General features: G+C 45.4%; 1 protein-coding gene across 21 annotated transcripts in view; it reads left to right on the top strand.

Annotated features, from left to right (window-relative positions):
* Nucleotides 1–14,597, top strand: part of rapgef2b (Rap guanine nucleotide exchange factor 2b) — a 93,924-nt gene that overhangs the window by 53,675 nt on the left and 25,652 nt on the right. For 11 of the 21 annotated variants that reach the window (XM_069531271.1, XM_069531266.1, XM_069531261.1 and 8 more), the window contains one exon: nucleotides 2,753–2,770. The exons of 6 other annotated variants lie outside the window; for them this stretch is intronic. In XM_069531271.1, the coding sequence (XP_069387372.1) occupies nucleotides 2,753–2,770 (18 nt within the window). Of the gene's footprint in view, nucleotides 1–2,752; nucleotides 2,771–9,393; nucleotides 10,069–13,917; nucleotides 14,042–14,597 lie in introns of those variants that run through there. 4 more of the 21 variants (XM_069531280.1, XM_069531278.1, XM_020103824.2 and 1 more) reach the window with 3 other exon arrangements.

The following is a 14,597-nucleotide window of genomic DNA, read 5'->3' as shown; positions in this document are numbered from 1 at the left end:
TGTATTTGTGAGACATAGGACTTAGTTATAAGATTCTAAAAAGGGACTTGAAACACTAAGAAAGTAGTTGGCTGGAAATTATTTAATATCTGACCTACAAATACTGTTGATGGTAAAAAAAATAATTAGATTTAGTCTGAAATTGTGTTTTTATTTATAAGGGAAGGAGAATTTAATTTGTCCCTAATCACAGTAGTGACTGACGTATCTGTCCCGTGTACATCATTTACAGATTTTTAATAATAATAATGTATCTGAGTCAACATAAAACAGTCTATACGGGAGCATTTATCTCAAACATCGCCACCACCGTTTTTATTACCACCTATCAGGCAGGATTTTCTTCCTCTGGCACAGGACGAAAACCATTTTTCATCCGACCTCCAAAACCACGATTGTCTCAGTTGTGTTTGCAACTCTGAAGACATCTGTCTCGAGAAACTACACCCAAGTAGCACCAGAGCTTCTCTCTTGAGTGTGTTAGTGTCCCAGCTTCGTCCAGAAGGGATCGGATTGACCTTTGCTATATCTCTAAGGTGAAAGATGGCAGCTTTGGCTTCACCGCACCGTTCAGATTTACTGTCAAAGTGCACACCTCATTTTTCCTCCACATTAAAACCCTTTGATTCATAGTACGAGTAAGTTCCTCCTGTTATTATGTCACTATAACTTACTGAAGTTGTGCTCTTGCTGCAAGTATCGTGTCATTTGATTTCAGTAATGCAGTTGAAGCTGTCATCTAAAACACAAGAACAGTAACATGCACTTGTGGTTTTAACTTAAATTGTTAGTTTGTTATCATTGGACGCAAAGAGCTAATGACAGATTTGTAAAAATAATTTAACGCCGTCGTGTCCTGGTTAAATCAGGGCAGTGAAAGAGGACAGTGTTTAGTATTCAACATGTGTCCCGCGTGCTCAGAGCTGCGGGTTAACACTCGGGTTCCTTGTTCACGGTAGACACTAGTTATTTCTAGCAGCCGCACACTGCTTGACTTTTGCATGTTCTCCCTCGCAGAGGCTCTTAATCTCCATTTTTCATCACCTCTCCATTTTGCACTTTAGCTCACACATAATCTTGCTCTTAAATATCAACAGCCATTTGTGCTGTCGAACCACGTACGCACACACTCTCAGACACACACACACACGTATACACACACACATATCTATTTCGGCTGTGCTCTCTCTCTCAGCCGCTCACTTAAGGGCTTTGTCTGTCAGTCAGATTGAAATGACGTGGTGATATTTGCTTCTGTTAAAGCTTCGTGTTTCCTGAACGCTACACTCTTGATTTTATCCGTAACAAATTATAATGTGGTTAATGTCTCCTTCACCCACTGTCGTCCTTTTCCTCCTCCTCTGGGTTAACTCAGCGGCCAGGAGGGCATCCGAGGCTCCACATACAGCTGTTCTATAAATATACAAGCAGCAGGAGGCAGACAATCAATACTCCTTTCACTCTTTCCCTTCACCCGGGCTACCTGGTGGTTCGGGAGGCCGCCCCGTAATCAGAGGGACACAGGTTTAATCCCTGTAACAGCCGATGTGTCCACCGGCAATCAGGCGCTCTGTTGGAGTGTCCTTGACGATGACATTGCTCACTCATCTACCGACAACTTAAACGTCTTTAAGATCTTCGTCGGTTTCTGTGATGTGTTTACATCTGGATGGTTTCAGATCTCACATGTCGTCAAGGCTGGAAGATGATTGATGAAAAATCCATCGTTGTCTGCAGCAGCCCTTGGTTTAGGTTTGAAACCCAGGGGAAGAAGGGTAGAGGAAAATCTGCCTCAGTAATCACACGATACACTGTGTGTTAAACATATACAAACACCTAATTGTAAAAAGGAGAATTTGTTTTATGGTTCCAGGTGAGATATTCCCCCTATCTTCAAGCTAACTGCTAGCTGTGGCTTCATATTTCACACACACACAGCAGCGGTATTGATTTTCTTATCTACGGTGACCAGACGTCCCAGTTTGTCTGAGATTGTTCTGGTTCAAAGCTGAATCTCTTCAAATGTCAGTGAAAATGTTCACCACCAAACAGTCTTGTGTGATTAAAAACTACTATAGCACATCTTGATTGGAGTATTAATGTGTAGTTAGGGGTGGAGGATGTCCTGCAGTGTTAATGAGGATGAAGTGATCTGTTCAGTAATCTGCAGGCATCTTCCAAAAAAAAAAAAAGCATGTGTGTGCAACCCAGAATAATAATAATGTGTCTGTGTGTTCTCTACCAGTCCTTGAGCAGCAGCAGTGAGAAAGTTGAATTTTCACCTTGAATGTTCATTAATGTGCTGAGTCGAAGAACAATGAGAAAGACTTCGCCTGTAGGTTGATTTAATCTTTGTGTTCATCGTGAATAAACTTTTTGGAATTTTCTCCAACAAACCATTTATTTTAAGCTTTAAACAGAAATCCAATGAGGATCATTTCACAGAACTAGAGAACCATGAAATCTAAATATCCATTCACTTATAAATAGGAAAACAAAGAAAGGGTTTTTATAAAACACACACCGTCACTCTGACACTTTCTCCAAGGTACAGATAGTCGGTCGCCATCAGGGCTCCACTGAATCAAGCTTATACTCAGTCCACAGTTGCCACCGTTGTGAACGTACATGTCAAAGTGTCGGTGACGCTTTCACCAGCAATCTCTCTCCTCCTCGACTGGCAGACGACATGTTTGATAACTTTCATCTCCTTCTCTTCTTTCCATGGCTCTCTCCTTATTCTGGCTCCCAGGAATGCAATAAACCCCAGGTACTGTATCTATTAACACTGTTGTCTGTTGTGTTTGCTCTGTGTCAGCGTGGAAGTGAGTGTGTGTCGTCTGCTTTTCTAGGCGTCTGTGTTTGTGCTTCTGTCAGTGGGTTTATCTGCGTCTGTTCCCCGTTAGTTGTATCTGTAGACCTCCTTAATAAATTCCTTCCATTTGATGGCACCTGATGGTGGATAAAGGCGAAGAAGAGGGAATCCTGCACCACACCCAACTTCCATCACCTCAACAGCACGACACAAATTCAATTATTCAGAAATCACTCCATCTTTTGCTTCCGTACACGTTATCTTGTTCTGGATCAGCGAATAAAAATGCTCCTGTGGGAACAGAGCGCATCATGTTGGCGAGTGATGACAGGGAAATGATAAACATCACTCCTGGTACAGTTTATGGGCTTGTAAACTGAGATAATGGCGACAGTTTGGCTGATTGAGGTGCGTAGCATCTGAAACACTGCTGATGGTCCTGATAGTGATCTTCACTTGTCTTCAGGCTCTCTGGATTATTGCTGGTCCCACTGTGTGCATGGTTTTGGCTGGTCTTGCGTCAGCGTTGCGATGATCTTCTGATAGCGCTGTCAATATGCTAAGTGTTGAGCGTTTGATTATCATGGCTCTTAAAGGTACTTATCCGAGCATCAACCAGCCGTTTAAAGACACGCCTGGCATTTGCGCCCCTTTCTGCTTGGTCTGTAACCGACGTGTCGTATGTCAGTACGTCATCACGCAGTCCTGCGATGTCCAGGCCGAATGGCGAGGAGGCAGGAGAAAAAGATCAGAGCTCAAGGTGTTGGGTAGTGAGACCTGCTGAGAAAAGCGAGAGCACAGAGAGCAAACCTGCCACTCTCGGCCGAGGAAAAGCCGAGCTCCTATTTTTAGAGCTGTCCTCTGTGACAACCTGCTCTGCTTCAGCTGTGCACGGATACAAAAGCCTGCGTTTTGAATAGACATTGTGTCGGAGCTGCAGTGGCGAACGCAGTGACGGTTCATTGTACACCTCTTTTTATTATTATTGCTTTATTGCCTCCCGCATTCCTTCATCGTCGGGTGTTCGGACTCAAATTTTATTCAGAGGAGCTTCTTAGAGCTGCAGCTGTTTGTTTTCACGATCATTCCATTATTTTCTCAATGAGTTCACTAATGTTTACTTGCATAAAATATAAATTCTATTTACAATTCTCCTGAGTTGAATTATTAAATTTCCTCCTTTGTCTCATCAACACATTCAGTTTACTGTAAAACTGAGATAATAAGCAAATAAATTGAAGATCCAACTCATTTGGGTTGAAAATGTACTCACAAGGTTCAATGAGTCATTTCAGTACCGACAGATTCGTTTTGTTTTGACCAATTCATCAACTAATTGTTTCAGCTCGAGGTCTTTTACATTATTTTGTAATTAGTCGAGACAGTGAACATGAGTTGACTATCAAACATGAGCATTGAGATTGATGAAGGACGACTCACCTCATTTATTTTCTATATTATCTAACACAGTCAAGAAGCCTTTTGAGCTGCAGTACATTCATCTCATTGCTTCTTCCAAACCTCTCAACACAGACACCGGAAGCAGAATCTGCGTTTATAGTTATTCTTAGCAACAAATCGGAACTTTTGCTTTGATGGAAATGGAACGGATATTTTTGGGCGTTTTGAGTTTTAGCTCGATAATTCGGGTGAAACTTTGCCTCGTGCCGCAGAGGAAGCTGAGCTACTGATTTACAGCCAGCTGTGGTTCATTCCTCAGCCGGTTACAGAACACACTAACTGACATTTGATGTGCTTTTCATGTCGGTTTTGACATTCAAAGACCTTTTTGAAAGCTGAGTATTTTCAAAAGGGTTGACAGATGACATTTATTTAGATGGTAATGAGCACGCGTGGCGAGGATAACAAAGCACGCTTGTTTTTGTTGTTCGTGTCACTTAAAATTTTATCCCAATCTCTCCGAACAATTGGAAGCAGAGCTGTTTGATCAGTGTTGAGCTGAAGTAGCTGCTGCAGGAGATATTTGAGATATTAATAACGTTGTCTGGGTAAATAAGGGTTAAAAAAAATGTTTTCATTGAGTCAGAAATATAATTTGTGTATCTGTCTGGTTTTGTGTTGGGTGCACAGTCCTCGTATACACATCGTAATATTGAGAAAGACGTGATAGAAGACTGTGATCACAGTGGTTTGGTGGTTCAGTTTGAAACAGTCTGGCACACACACACAGACTTAAATCAAACCTTCATATACTATTACTTAGAGCCCAATTACCGAGGGTCTTGACACCGATGTGACGCAGTAAAAAAAAGTTTAGCATAAACGTTTATTGTTTGTTAATTGTCTTGGTACAGACCACATGAACCCACTGAACTGCATTTTAATTGAAAAGGTTGTGGAATCGTCAGTTTTGTACCTTTAGCTCACCACATGCATTTGACCTTCACAGTGAAACGCCGCCTCTCCCCTTCTCTTCATTTCTCTCTCATGAAATGGAGAGAAACGGGAACATTGGGCAAGAAACATGAAGGTGAAGCTCACTTCCTGCAGCTGCCTGACACAGTGAGACCACCTCACTGCACCGCCTCCCCCCACCGTCACTGAAAAGTTAAAGACTTCCCTTCGTAACCTTCCACAGTTAGTCTATAACCCGATCCGGAAACCTCTTGTTCATTATCAACTTTTCACTCTTACTCACTCACCACTTTTTCTCCGGAAGCATCTCTTTTCATTCCCCACTCGGATGTGTGCACCTTGCAGCAGGTGCAGGGGTACGGCAGACGTTTTGCCCCCCTGTGCACGTGCCAATACAATCGTTTAAAACACGCCTGGCTGCACGTGTTCCTGACAACATTCTTTTCAGAGCAGCGTGCGGGTGACGACAGCGCGACAGATGAAATAATGCCTTGGGCTGCGAAACACGGTCTCTTCATTAGATCATCTTTCTCACTGTAACAATGCTGTTTCGAGGTGTTGTAAATGGGACTGAAGGATTAATGCACCTAGCTGGCAGTCAGTAGTGCTGCGTTCCCTCTGCGTGTGGCTTTCTGCTGGCTTACATACACATTCAGCCGAACGAGGGAAGACACAGATCAATAAATGAGAGTGGGTTTGATCCTGAAATAGTCGGCGTGTGTCCGTGAGTCGGAGTTTGCTTGAGCAAGATCATGAAGAATTACCTGCTCGCTCACTGCAAGTCTGACGAGACTGGAAACTGAATTTTTGCTTTTGCAAGGTTTGTGATTTCTTTTGTTTGAGGAAAAAGGCCGTTGCCAATAATTAATTGATCCTTCAGGTATTGTCTGTGTATCCAAAGGCTGATATATTTTATATGTGCCATACACTATTCTCCACACTGTCGCACTGGGTGACATTTTCCTCCACCGTAATAAATATAGACACTTGAGTTTGTTTCCCCTACACCATCATGTGCAGCAAAATATATATTAAACTACAGGTGTCAGAGGTTTATCACAGTATATCACTCCATGTTTACGCTCTTGCTGTCGAGCTTGGATGGATGTGCAGGTCATGAAAGACCCAAAACAAAGGATATTGTTGGTGGAACTGAAATACTGTTTGAGGAAGGGAACCTCAGACATGCAGTCCAGATATGACAGAGCTATTGGCTCACTTCTTTTAGTGCTTGATACCTGCAAGTATGCACCTGATGTGAAATGTGAATGCTTAACGATGCTGAAATACTGTTTTATCTCCGCTGTGTTGTGGTTGTGATGCAGAAACAAAATGCATTTTGTTCCTGTTGTTTGCTGGAAAACATGTTGACTCAAATCAAAATGCTTGAAATGTTTGCGGCTGCTGCTGTTTTTCTCTTTTTCATGAATGCAAAGAGTTGAATAAAGGCGTTGAAGAATGTGGACGAGATTTAAAGATGCCATGTAATGTTTGCTTTTTCTATCACCCCCCTGTGTGAGTGTGTGCTAGTGTGTGTGTGTGTTAGTGTGTGTGTGTGCTAGTGTGTGTGTGTGCTCTGTTGTCATCCTGCAGCGTAATGGGGTTTTTATGGTTTTAATGCTACGCATCAGCAAACAAAAGCCGTCACGTGTCCTTCGCTGTAAATGCTCGGAGCAGCCGGGTTCACAGACTGTTTACAAATGGCAGATGAGGCTCCACCCCCCCTCTGCCTCATGCATTTAGCACACATGGCAATTGAGCGTGAGTGCATTTCTGTTATTCTCAAGTGGCGTTTTTCACATCACTGTCACAATCCCCTAAGATCGATGCTCGCTGCCTCTTTAGCCTGTACGTGCAGCTTGTGATTAGTCAGTAAAAAAAATGGGCTGTTTCTTCCTAGAAAGCTTTAAACAAGGGGGGGGGGGGGGCAGGAAGGTCTGATATTCCCTAGATGCAAACGCCGTTGCCGCGGTGATGTAATGATGCCTCTCCACCACCCCCCCCCCGGTGATTGTTGTAGATGTTAATGGCTGCACAGCAAAGCACCTGAGCTTTTTTTTTTTTTTTTTTTTTTGTGTGTGTTGTTTTGATCCATTACATCATGGCTCGGGGCAGGAGAGGTGATGTCATACCCGGGTCTCCAGCTTCCCTGCCCCCACCACAACCTCCCACTCACCTCCCCACTGCTTTGACTGGAGCCGCTCCAAACGCAGCCAGTTGTACGCTGCTTTCTAGGCATTGTCTGAGGCCCAGCAGCCCGGCTCATTATACACCGGAACACAAAGCTCCAGCCTCTGCTGCTCGCACACACACACACACACACACACACACACACACACACACACACACACACACACACAAATGAATGTGTCAGATGATGGACTTTTCCAAACATGCATTCATTGTGGAAGGATAATATTATTTTATATATTTATTCTCTGATTTAAACCTTATCATGTATGAAGGTCCTACACAGAATCATGAGTCTTGTTAGTTAATGCAAATGATGTTTGGCTGCAACCAATGATTATTTGTATTTATTCATTTGTGATTATTGTTGAGTCTTTAAAATGACAGATACTGAAAACTGCCCATAACATTCAGAATCCACTAAATATAGAATAATTAAACCAGAGACTAGCACAGATCTTTAGCATTTTAGGTTAATACATAATTTAAACTATGACCAGTAGCACCGACAGTAGAATGACGTTTTAACTGTTTGTATATTTGTAAACATTTTGAATTTCTTGTAGATATTTTGTGCAAAAAAAAAACCGTGAGTGCTCTGTCATTTATCAAAATGACAAGAAAACAACAGTGATGGAGCAAAATGACAGAAAATGCCCGGGACTGTCTAAGTAAATGCAGGACGGTGGTTTGACAGACAAACAACGGAAAAATATAATAAATATCATGTCCTACTTTTTGGAGGTGACACTTTTTGGTGATGTGCTCCTTCATCTTCTATAGAATAAAACTGTGACGGCTCCAGTGGGTTGTGTTGAGGCCTGATTTGTGTTTGTGGTTGTGAGGTGCTGGCTATGATCTGCTGCTCTGTTGTCTGTTGTCTGCGTTGACCTTTAAAACCTGCGTTGTTTCCCTGTGATGTGTCATCGTCATTTAAAGCATCTCCATCCTCATATCTCCGTCTGTCAGGAGGCTGAAGGGACTGTCTCTGAATCCAATATCCAGAGTCTCTAGAGGCCTGACACCTGCACACGCATGCACAACACACACACGCATGTTTTCTGTCTCGCTCTCACAAAGCAGAGTGTTGTTAGTTTGTTATTCTCAGCCCTGTCAGTGATGCTCGCTGTACTACAGTCGAGTGAAAGTGAAGTGGCACAGTCTATTTTCACTGTCTCTCTCTTACAAACACACTCGTCTCCCTCCCTCTCTCCGTTTCGCCATGTCTCGCTGCCTCCATCGCCACAGCAACTGAAGGCCCTGGAGGGTGTGTATGGGGCCGGGTGGGTGGGTGAATTGGGTGAATTGGGTGCGGGGGGGACTCATGCTCGCCCAGTTGCCATGGCTATTCCAGCTGAGTGACGGCGACGGAGTGACATCACTGCCGCCATGTCTCCGCGTTCCTCCCCCTCTGCCTCCGCTGCGTCTATCTTCCAGCTGCATCTTCACTCGATGCCACTCTTCCTCTCCGTCTAAACGTCTTCTTTCTCTACTCACTCTCTTAAGAGGAAGTGTGCCTCTGTCTCAGTTTCTGTCTCCTCTCCCCGCCCAGGAAATGGCTTTTACTTCATGCGGTTGCCATGCCAACCGGCTCCAGCCGTTTTCTCGCGACCGGAGCGAGCGTGACAATGGCATTACTCGCACTGTGGCCCCTCTCCTCCCTCGATCCCTTCCATCCCTCTGTCATCCATCCATCTATTCCCCAACCCTTTCTTTTTGTCCTCGTCTCCTCATCATCTCATCATCTCTCCTCCACTCACGCCCTTCTCCTCTTTCCATCTCTCCATCAACCCTCCGGAGGAGCCCAATGGCTGCTCTTACAGCATCACTGTCAGGCAGGGAGGAGGTCCTGTCTCCCCTATACACCCCTCCACCACCATCTCTGCCACCATCCCTCCTTCCTCCCCCTCCTCTGACACACATCCCCCCCCCCCCCCCCCCCCCCTCCCCTCCCCTCCTCCTCCTCCTGCTCCCGATACAAACACACCGCTGGGTTTTAACGTACAGTACCTCGGTGGAGGCTGCAGGCGTCTCGGTCCTCGAATAATCTAATGGTGCATAAAGGCGCTGGACGTGCGTGCGTGTAGCTTCACTTCGGCAGAGGGAGGGAAGAAGGAGAGAGACAGAGAGAGGGAAGAGGCGGAGGAAGCAAACGTGAGTGAAAGTGTTGTCAGCCATTTTTCTCATCTTTTTTTTCTCCTCCTCCTCCTCCTCCTCCTGTTTTCTGCTTTATTATCGGCGCGCGCTGCTGCGCTCCGGCTGTGGATGTGATTGTCAAGTGCGCGCAGAGAAGCAGCTGTTTTGTTTTTTTTTTCTTCTTCCTCCTGCGCTTGGATAAGAGGACATCTCTTCTCTGGTTCATCCTCCTCCTCCTCCTCCTCCTCTTCATCTGTGGGGTTGTTTGGTTTAAAGAGATTTCTGCGGGGAGGCAGGAGCTGAACGCTGGTGTGGAGAGTCTGGAATCAGGCCGAGGAGCAGCGGATACTCCCAAAAACTGACAAGACGGTGCAGCCAGCCGAGGGAGGGGAGAGGGCAGGGGGGGCTCGGATGGATACGGTGGGGGTTCATGCTGAAGCCTAGTGCACCTCCGGGATGTTAGATTTTAGCCCAGCGAACATTTTTTCATTATGAAACCATTAGCATCGTCAGACAGCAATGGAGTCCCGAGCCAGCAAGATAAAACCCCGGTAAGTAGCCCTATCGACGTGCATCGTTTTCTCTCCATCGCTCCTCTTCTGTTTTTTTTTTTTTTCCTCTCCTCCCCTCGCCCTCATTTATGACCCAGTAGATATGATTACCGCCCGTGTAATGGACGTGCATCGGATTTCTATCGAGCCTGCAGGAGATGAATGAACGCAGGGCGGAGGGAAGGGCGAGACAGAAACCTGGACGGGGCTGATCGGAGGCTGCTCATCGCCCCGTCGAGCCTCCGATGTGTGTCAGTGTGTTGTACTAGAAACGGCCGCCATGTGCTTGCTGTCACTCGAAGCAGACGCGCGCAGACACACGCACAACTATGTTAGGGACTCTGTCGATCTCGTGGGGCTGTAGCACACCGCGGGGATTATACCGTTATAGCAGCACGTTTTTAAAAGAGGTGAAAACCCATTTGAGTGTCATGCAAATAGCACGTGCACGCAGGGATCAGGTGGTGCAGGTGTGTTGAGCGACCGACGTCTCTGCCCTCGTTATGTTTCAGGACACGAGGTGACAATATTTAATTGTAGGTCCACGAGATGGAATTAACGACGCCAGCCAAAACAGTGAAACAACAGATCAGGGTGGTGTGATGGGAGAGAGGTGATGTCATGTGTGCAGAGATGAAGCAGCACTAAATTCACTGATCCCACCTTCCAGCCTCTCGGAGCTGCTGCAGCTGCAGGGCTGTAGATCCTGCAGGAATAAACCGATCAGTTGCATGGATGCTTCAGTTTCAGTCAGGTTCTTGTCTCTGGTGGGAAGATGAGACTCTTCAGTTTCAGTCAGGTTCTTGTCTCTGGTGAGAAGCTGAGACTCTTCAGTTTCAGTCAGGTTCTTGTTTCTGGTGAGAAGATGAGACTCTTCAGTTTCAGTCAGGTTCTTGTCTCTGGTGAGCAGCTGAGACTCTTCAGTTTCAGTCAGGTTCTTGTCTCTGGTGAGAAGCTGAGACTCTTCAGTTTCAGTCAGGTTCTTGTCTCTGGTGAGAAGATGAGACTCTTCAGTTTCAGTCAGGTTCTTGTCTCTGGTGAGAAGATGAGACTCTTCAGTTTCAGTCAGGTTCTTGTCTCTGGTGAGAAGCTGAGACTCTTCAGTTTCAGTCAGGTTCTTGTCTCTGGTGAGAAGCTGAGACTCTTCAGTTTCAGTCAGGTTCTTGTCTCTGGTGAGAAGATGAGACTCTTCAGTTTCAGTCAGGTTCTTGTCTCTGGTGAGAAGCTGAGACTCTTCAGTTTCAGTCAGGTTCTTGTCTCTGGTGAGAAGCTGAGACTCTTCAGTTTCAGTCAGGTTCTTGTCTCTGGTGATAAGCTGACTCTTCAGTTTCAGTCAGTTTCTTGTTTCTGGTGAGAAGCTGAGACTCTTCAGTTTCAGTCAGGTTCTTGTCTCTGGTGAGAAGATGAGAGTCTTCAGTTTCAGTCAGGTTCTTATCTCTGGTGAGAAGCTGAGACTCTTCAGTTTCAGTCAGGTTCTTATCTCTGGTGAGAAGCTGAGACTCTTCGTTCTTGTCTCTGGTGAGCAGCTGAGACTCTTCAGTTTCAGTCAGGTTCTTGTCTCTGGTGAGAAGCTGAGACTCTTCGTTCTTGTCTCTGGTGAGCAGCTGAGACTCTTCAGTTTCAGTCAGGTTCTTGTCTCTGGTGAGAAGCTGAGACTCTTCAGTTTCAGTCAGGTTCTTGTCTCTGGTGAGCAGCTGAGACTCTTCAGTTTCAGTCAGGTTCTTGTCTCTGGTGAGAAGCTGAGACTCTTCAGTTTCAGTCAGGTTCGTGTCTCTGGTGAGAAGATGAGACTCTTCAGTTTTTACCCAGCGGCCTCCTCTGCTCGCTGGCGGCGCTGTCCGAGGTGCTGGAAGCAGCTCCGGCAGACGGAGGCCGGAGCTGATCTGCACTTGAACGCTGAGCGGATTGATCGTCTGCCTGTCAGCGCCGCTGGCATCACTCACACCCACCGGGACCACACAGACACACGCCGGCAGTGTCGTAAATCACACTGACGGACGGATCCTGGATCATAGAGCTCAGACACCGAGCGAAAAATCACCGTAATATTCCTTTAATAGTCGTAGATGTGTTATTTGTTGATGATGTACTTCATCTGCTGTCGGTTTCTCTGTGGGGCCTTATATAAGAGTCAATAGGAGTCTCTGCAGATGTGTCTGCTCCATTTCTATAACTTCTTGATGTGCATATTTAAAAATCTTTTACAGACAGTTTTCACATTGTTCCCCTGAAGTGGATTCTTATCATATATGATAAGAAGTTTGCTAGTTGTATGTAGCCAAAGGTAGATCCTCATAGGTGAGGCTAACATTGTATTCAGTCTTTTAAAGGGTGGTTTACAAATAAACATTTGCATGTTGAGGCAGACTTTACCTTTTCATAGCGCATGAGTGCATGTAAAGTATTTCAGGCAGCACAGAACCCCCCCAAAATACACTTAAAGTATCATGAAACAGTTATTGTTTGGTAACTTTAGTTGCTTTTAACTAGGAAATTAGCACTTTACTCTAATTCAAGAACCCATCACTGGCAGGATGTAATCATATCCGCAGCCAAAACCTGATTAAAGTCCAACACACACCTCAAATCAGACTGAGCTATTATGTCAAACATTGGAAAACACGAGTCTAACAATCTCAGTTTGGCTCATTTAACAATTGGCATCTCTCAGCTTGTGTCAGTTGCCTTTGTTCGGTATTTTGCACTCAGGACAGACGGGAGTAATTGTATATTTTTTTTATTTTGGCTCTGGTTTAATTTTGATTTTATTTAATATACAGTCATGTTAAAGGTCTTAACGTTTCCCCTTCCCTGTTTTTTAATCTCCGCTATCTTTCCCTCCACCCCCCTCGTTCCTTTTTGTTTGTTTGTTTTTAGCATATAAATGAAGGTTTGTGTAAATATTCATTTAGCCCAGCAGGAAACCCACCATGGGCAAAGTCAATAGCAGCCACCAGATCCTATTACAGTAATGACATCACCGGAGAAGGCTTTTGACCATTGGCTGCAATATGTGTGTAATGTACAGATTTCTGCAGACCTGTGATTTACATTCCTACCGCTGCACCGCATGTTGACTCACACCATCACAGTACATCTCAAGTTGATTTATCAGGTTTTAAGCACCTGGCTGTGAAAGCCGTCTCCTTATCTGTGAGCATTTTGTTGAATTGATGGTGATATACAGACGACCTGTGCACAAATGTTTCAGCCTCGCCTGGGACTAGGTAATAAATCGCACATTGTTCAATAACATGAACAATGTGCAACATCTAGTTAACCTAGTGGACTGTATTCCTCATTATAGATAGTCATCTCCTCCTCTCTAGCTGCTGGCTTGTGTGGTGGCAGTGCTGTAGGGAGGGGAAAGCCCACAGTGCATATCAGACCCATTTAATCGGACACCCCACCGAAAAGGTTTTAATCTTTTGATCCACGAGGCAACGGAAAGCGAGGAGCTGCCACCGTGGTCAGGGGAAACTCTGAGATGTGCTGGTTCTCTCTTTGACGAGCAGATTTAAAGCTGCTTGAATTCAGACAGAAAATGATTTTGTTGTTGTGTTTTGCTAAAGGACTCTTTTTTTGAGACTTGTCAACGCTTTGCTCACCACGCAGGGTTGCATTTCTGAGCTTGGCCGCCCGCAAAGCATTGGACAGCTAGTGTCGTAGCACTACACCCGCGGCATCTAAAGGCCGGTAAAGAGATTGAGAGCCAGCCAGCGCTTCCACCCAGCGCTTCCACCCAGGGCTTCCACCCAGCAATCTAGGTCATTAGGTCTACAGAGTAATTTAAGGAGCGCCACATCTGCTCACATGTAGGCAGAGCTGTGGCTGGAGCATTAGAGCGATGCTTAATCCTCCTGCGACAGCTGATTGTGCGCGTTCCCGGCTCACGCTTCTGCAGAGCTCACTACATTTGTGAGTGAGAGAGTGCTGAATTTGGAGCACAGGAGTGCAGAGCGGACCGTGTAAGGTAGGATGATAGCGTTAATGTTTAGAGCTGTGGTTGATGCTGAGTCTATTATAACCTGATTTCAAAAAACGTGTTATTTCAGACTCTGTGGATCAGTAGGAGGTAACAACGCACGGTGCATGTGTTGCTGTGTTAATGTGCCACTGATTGGAAAAGCTTAATGGGTGCGTGTCATTTTTGTTCTGCTGGCATCCATCTTGGCCCAATATCTTACATGCCGTCGGGCCGAGGAGGTCAATGGACCACATGCTTATAGACTGAATGGACCCTGGCTTATTGACCAACAGACGGATGACCCAAATGACTGGAGTGAAAGGATTAAGTGTTTATTATCCTCTCCCTTTATCCCTCTTTCCTGCCCTCCCTTTATCTCTCTCTCTCTTTCCAGGGGGAGGGGCTTCTACGTAAACAAAGGGCACGAGGGGGGGGGTATTGGGAGGTGGTGGGACGTTTCCGAGCTGGTTGTGAAAACCAGTGGGGATATTATTATTGACATGTAGACCACTCCAGTGCCTGGCTGGAAGGCCTTATCGACAAAACTCATCATGACTGGTCT

This window comes from Paralichthys olivaceus, chromosome 9 (assembly GCF_024713975.1).
Source record: "Paralichthys olivaceus isolate ysfri-2021 chromosome 9, ASM2471397v2, whole genome shotgun sequence".
NCBI classification, from domain to species: Eukaryota; Metazoa; Chordata; class Actinopteri; order Pleuronectiformes; family Paralichthyidae; genus Paralichthys; species Paralichthys olivaceus.
This window is presented reverse-complemented; position numbering and strand designations above follow the sequence as displayed.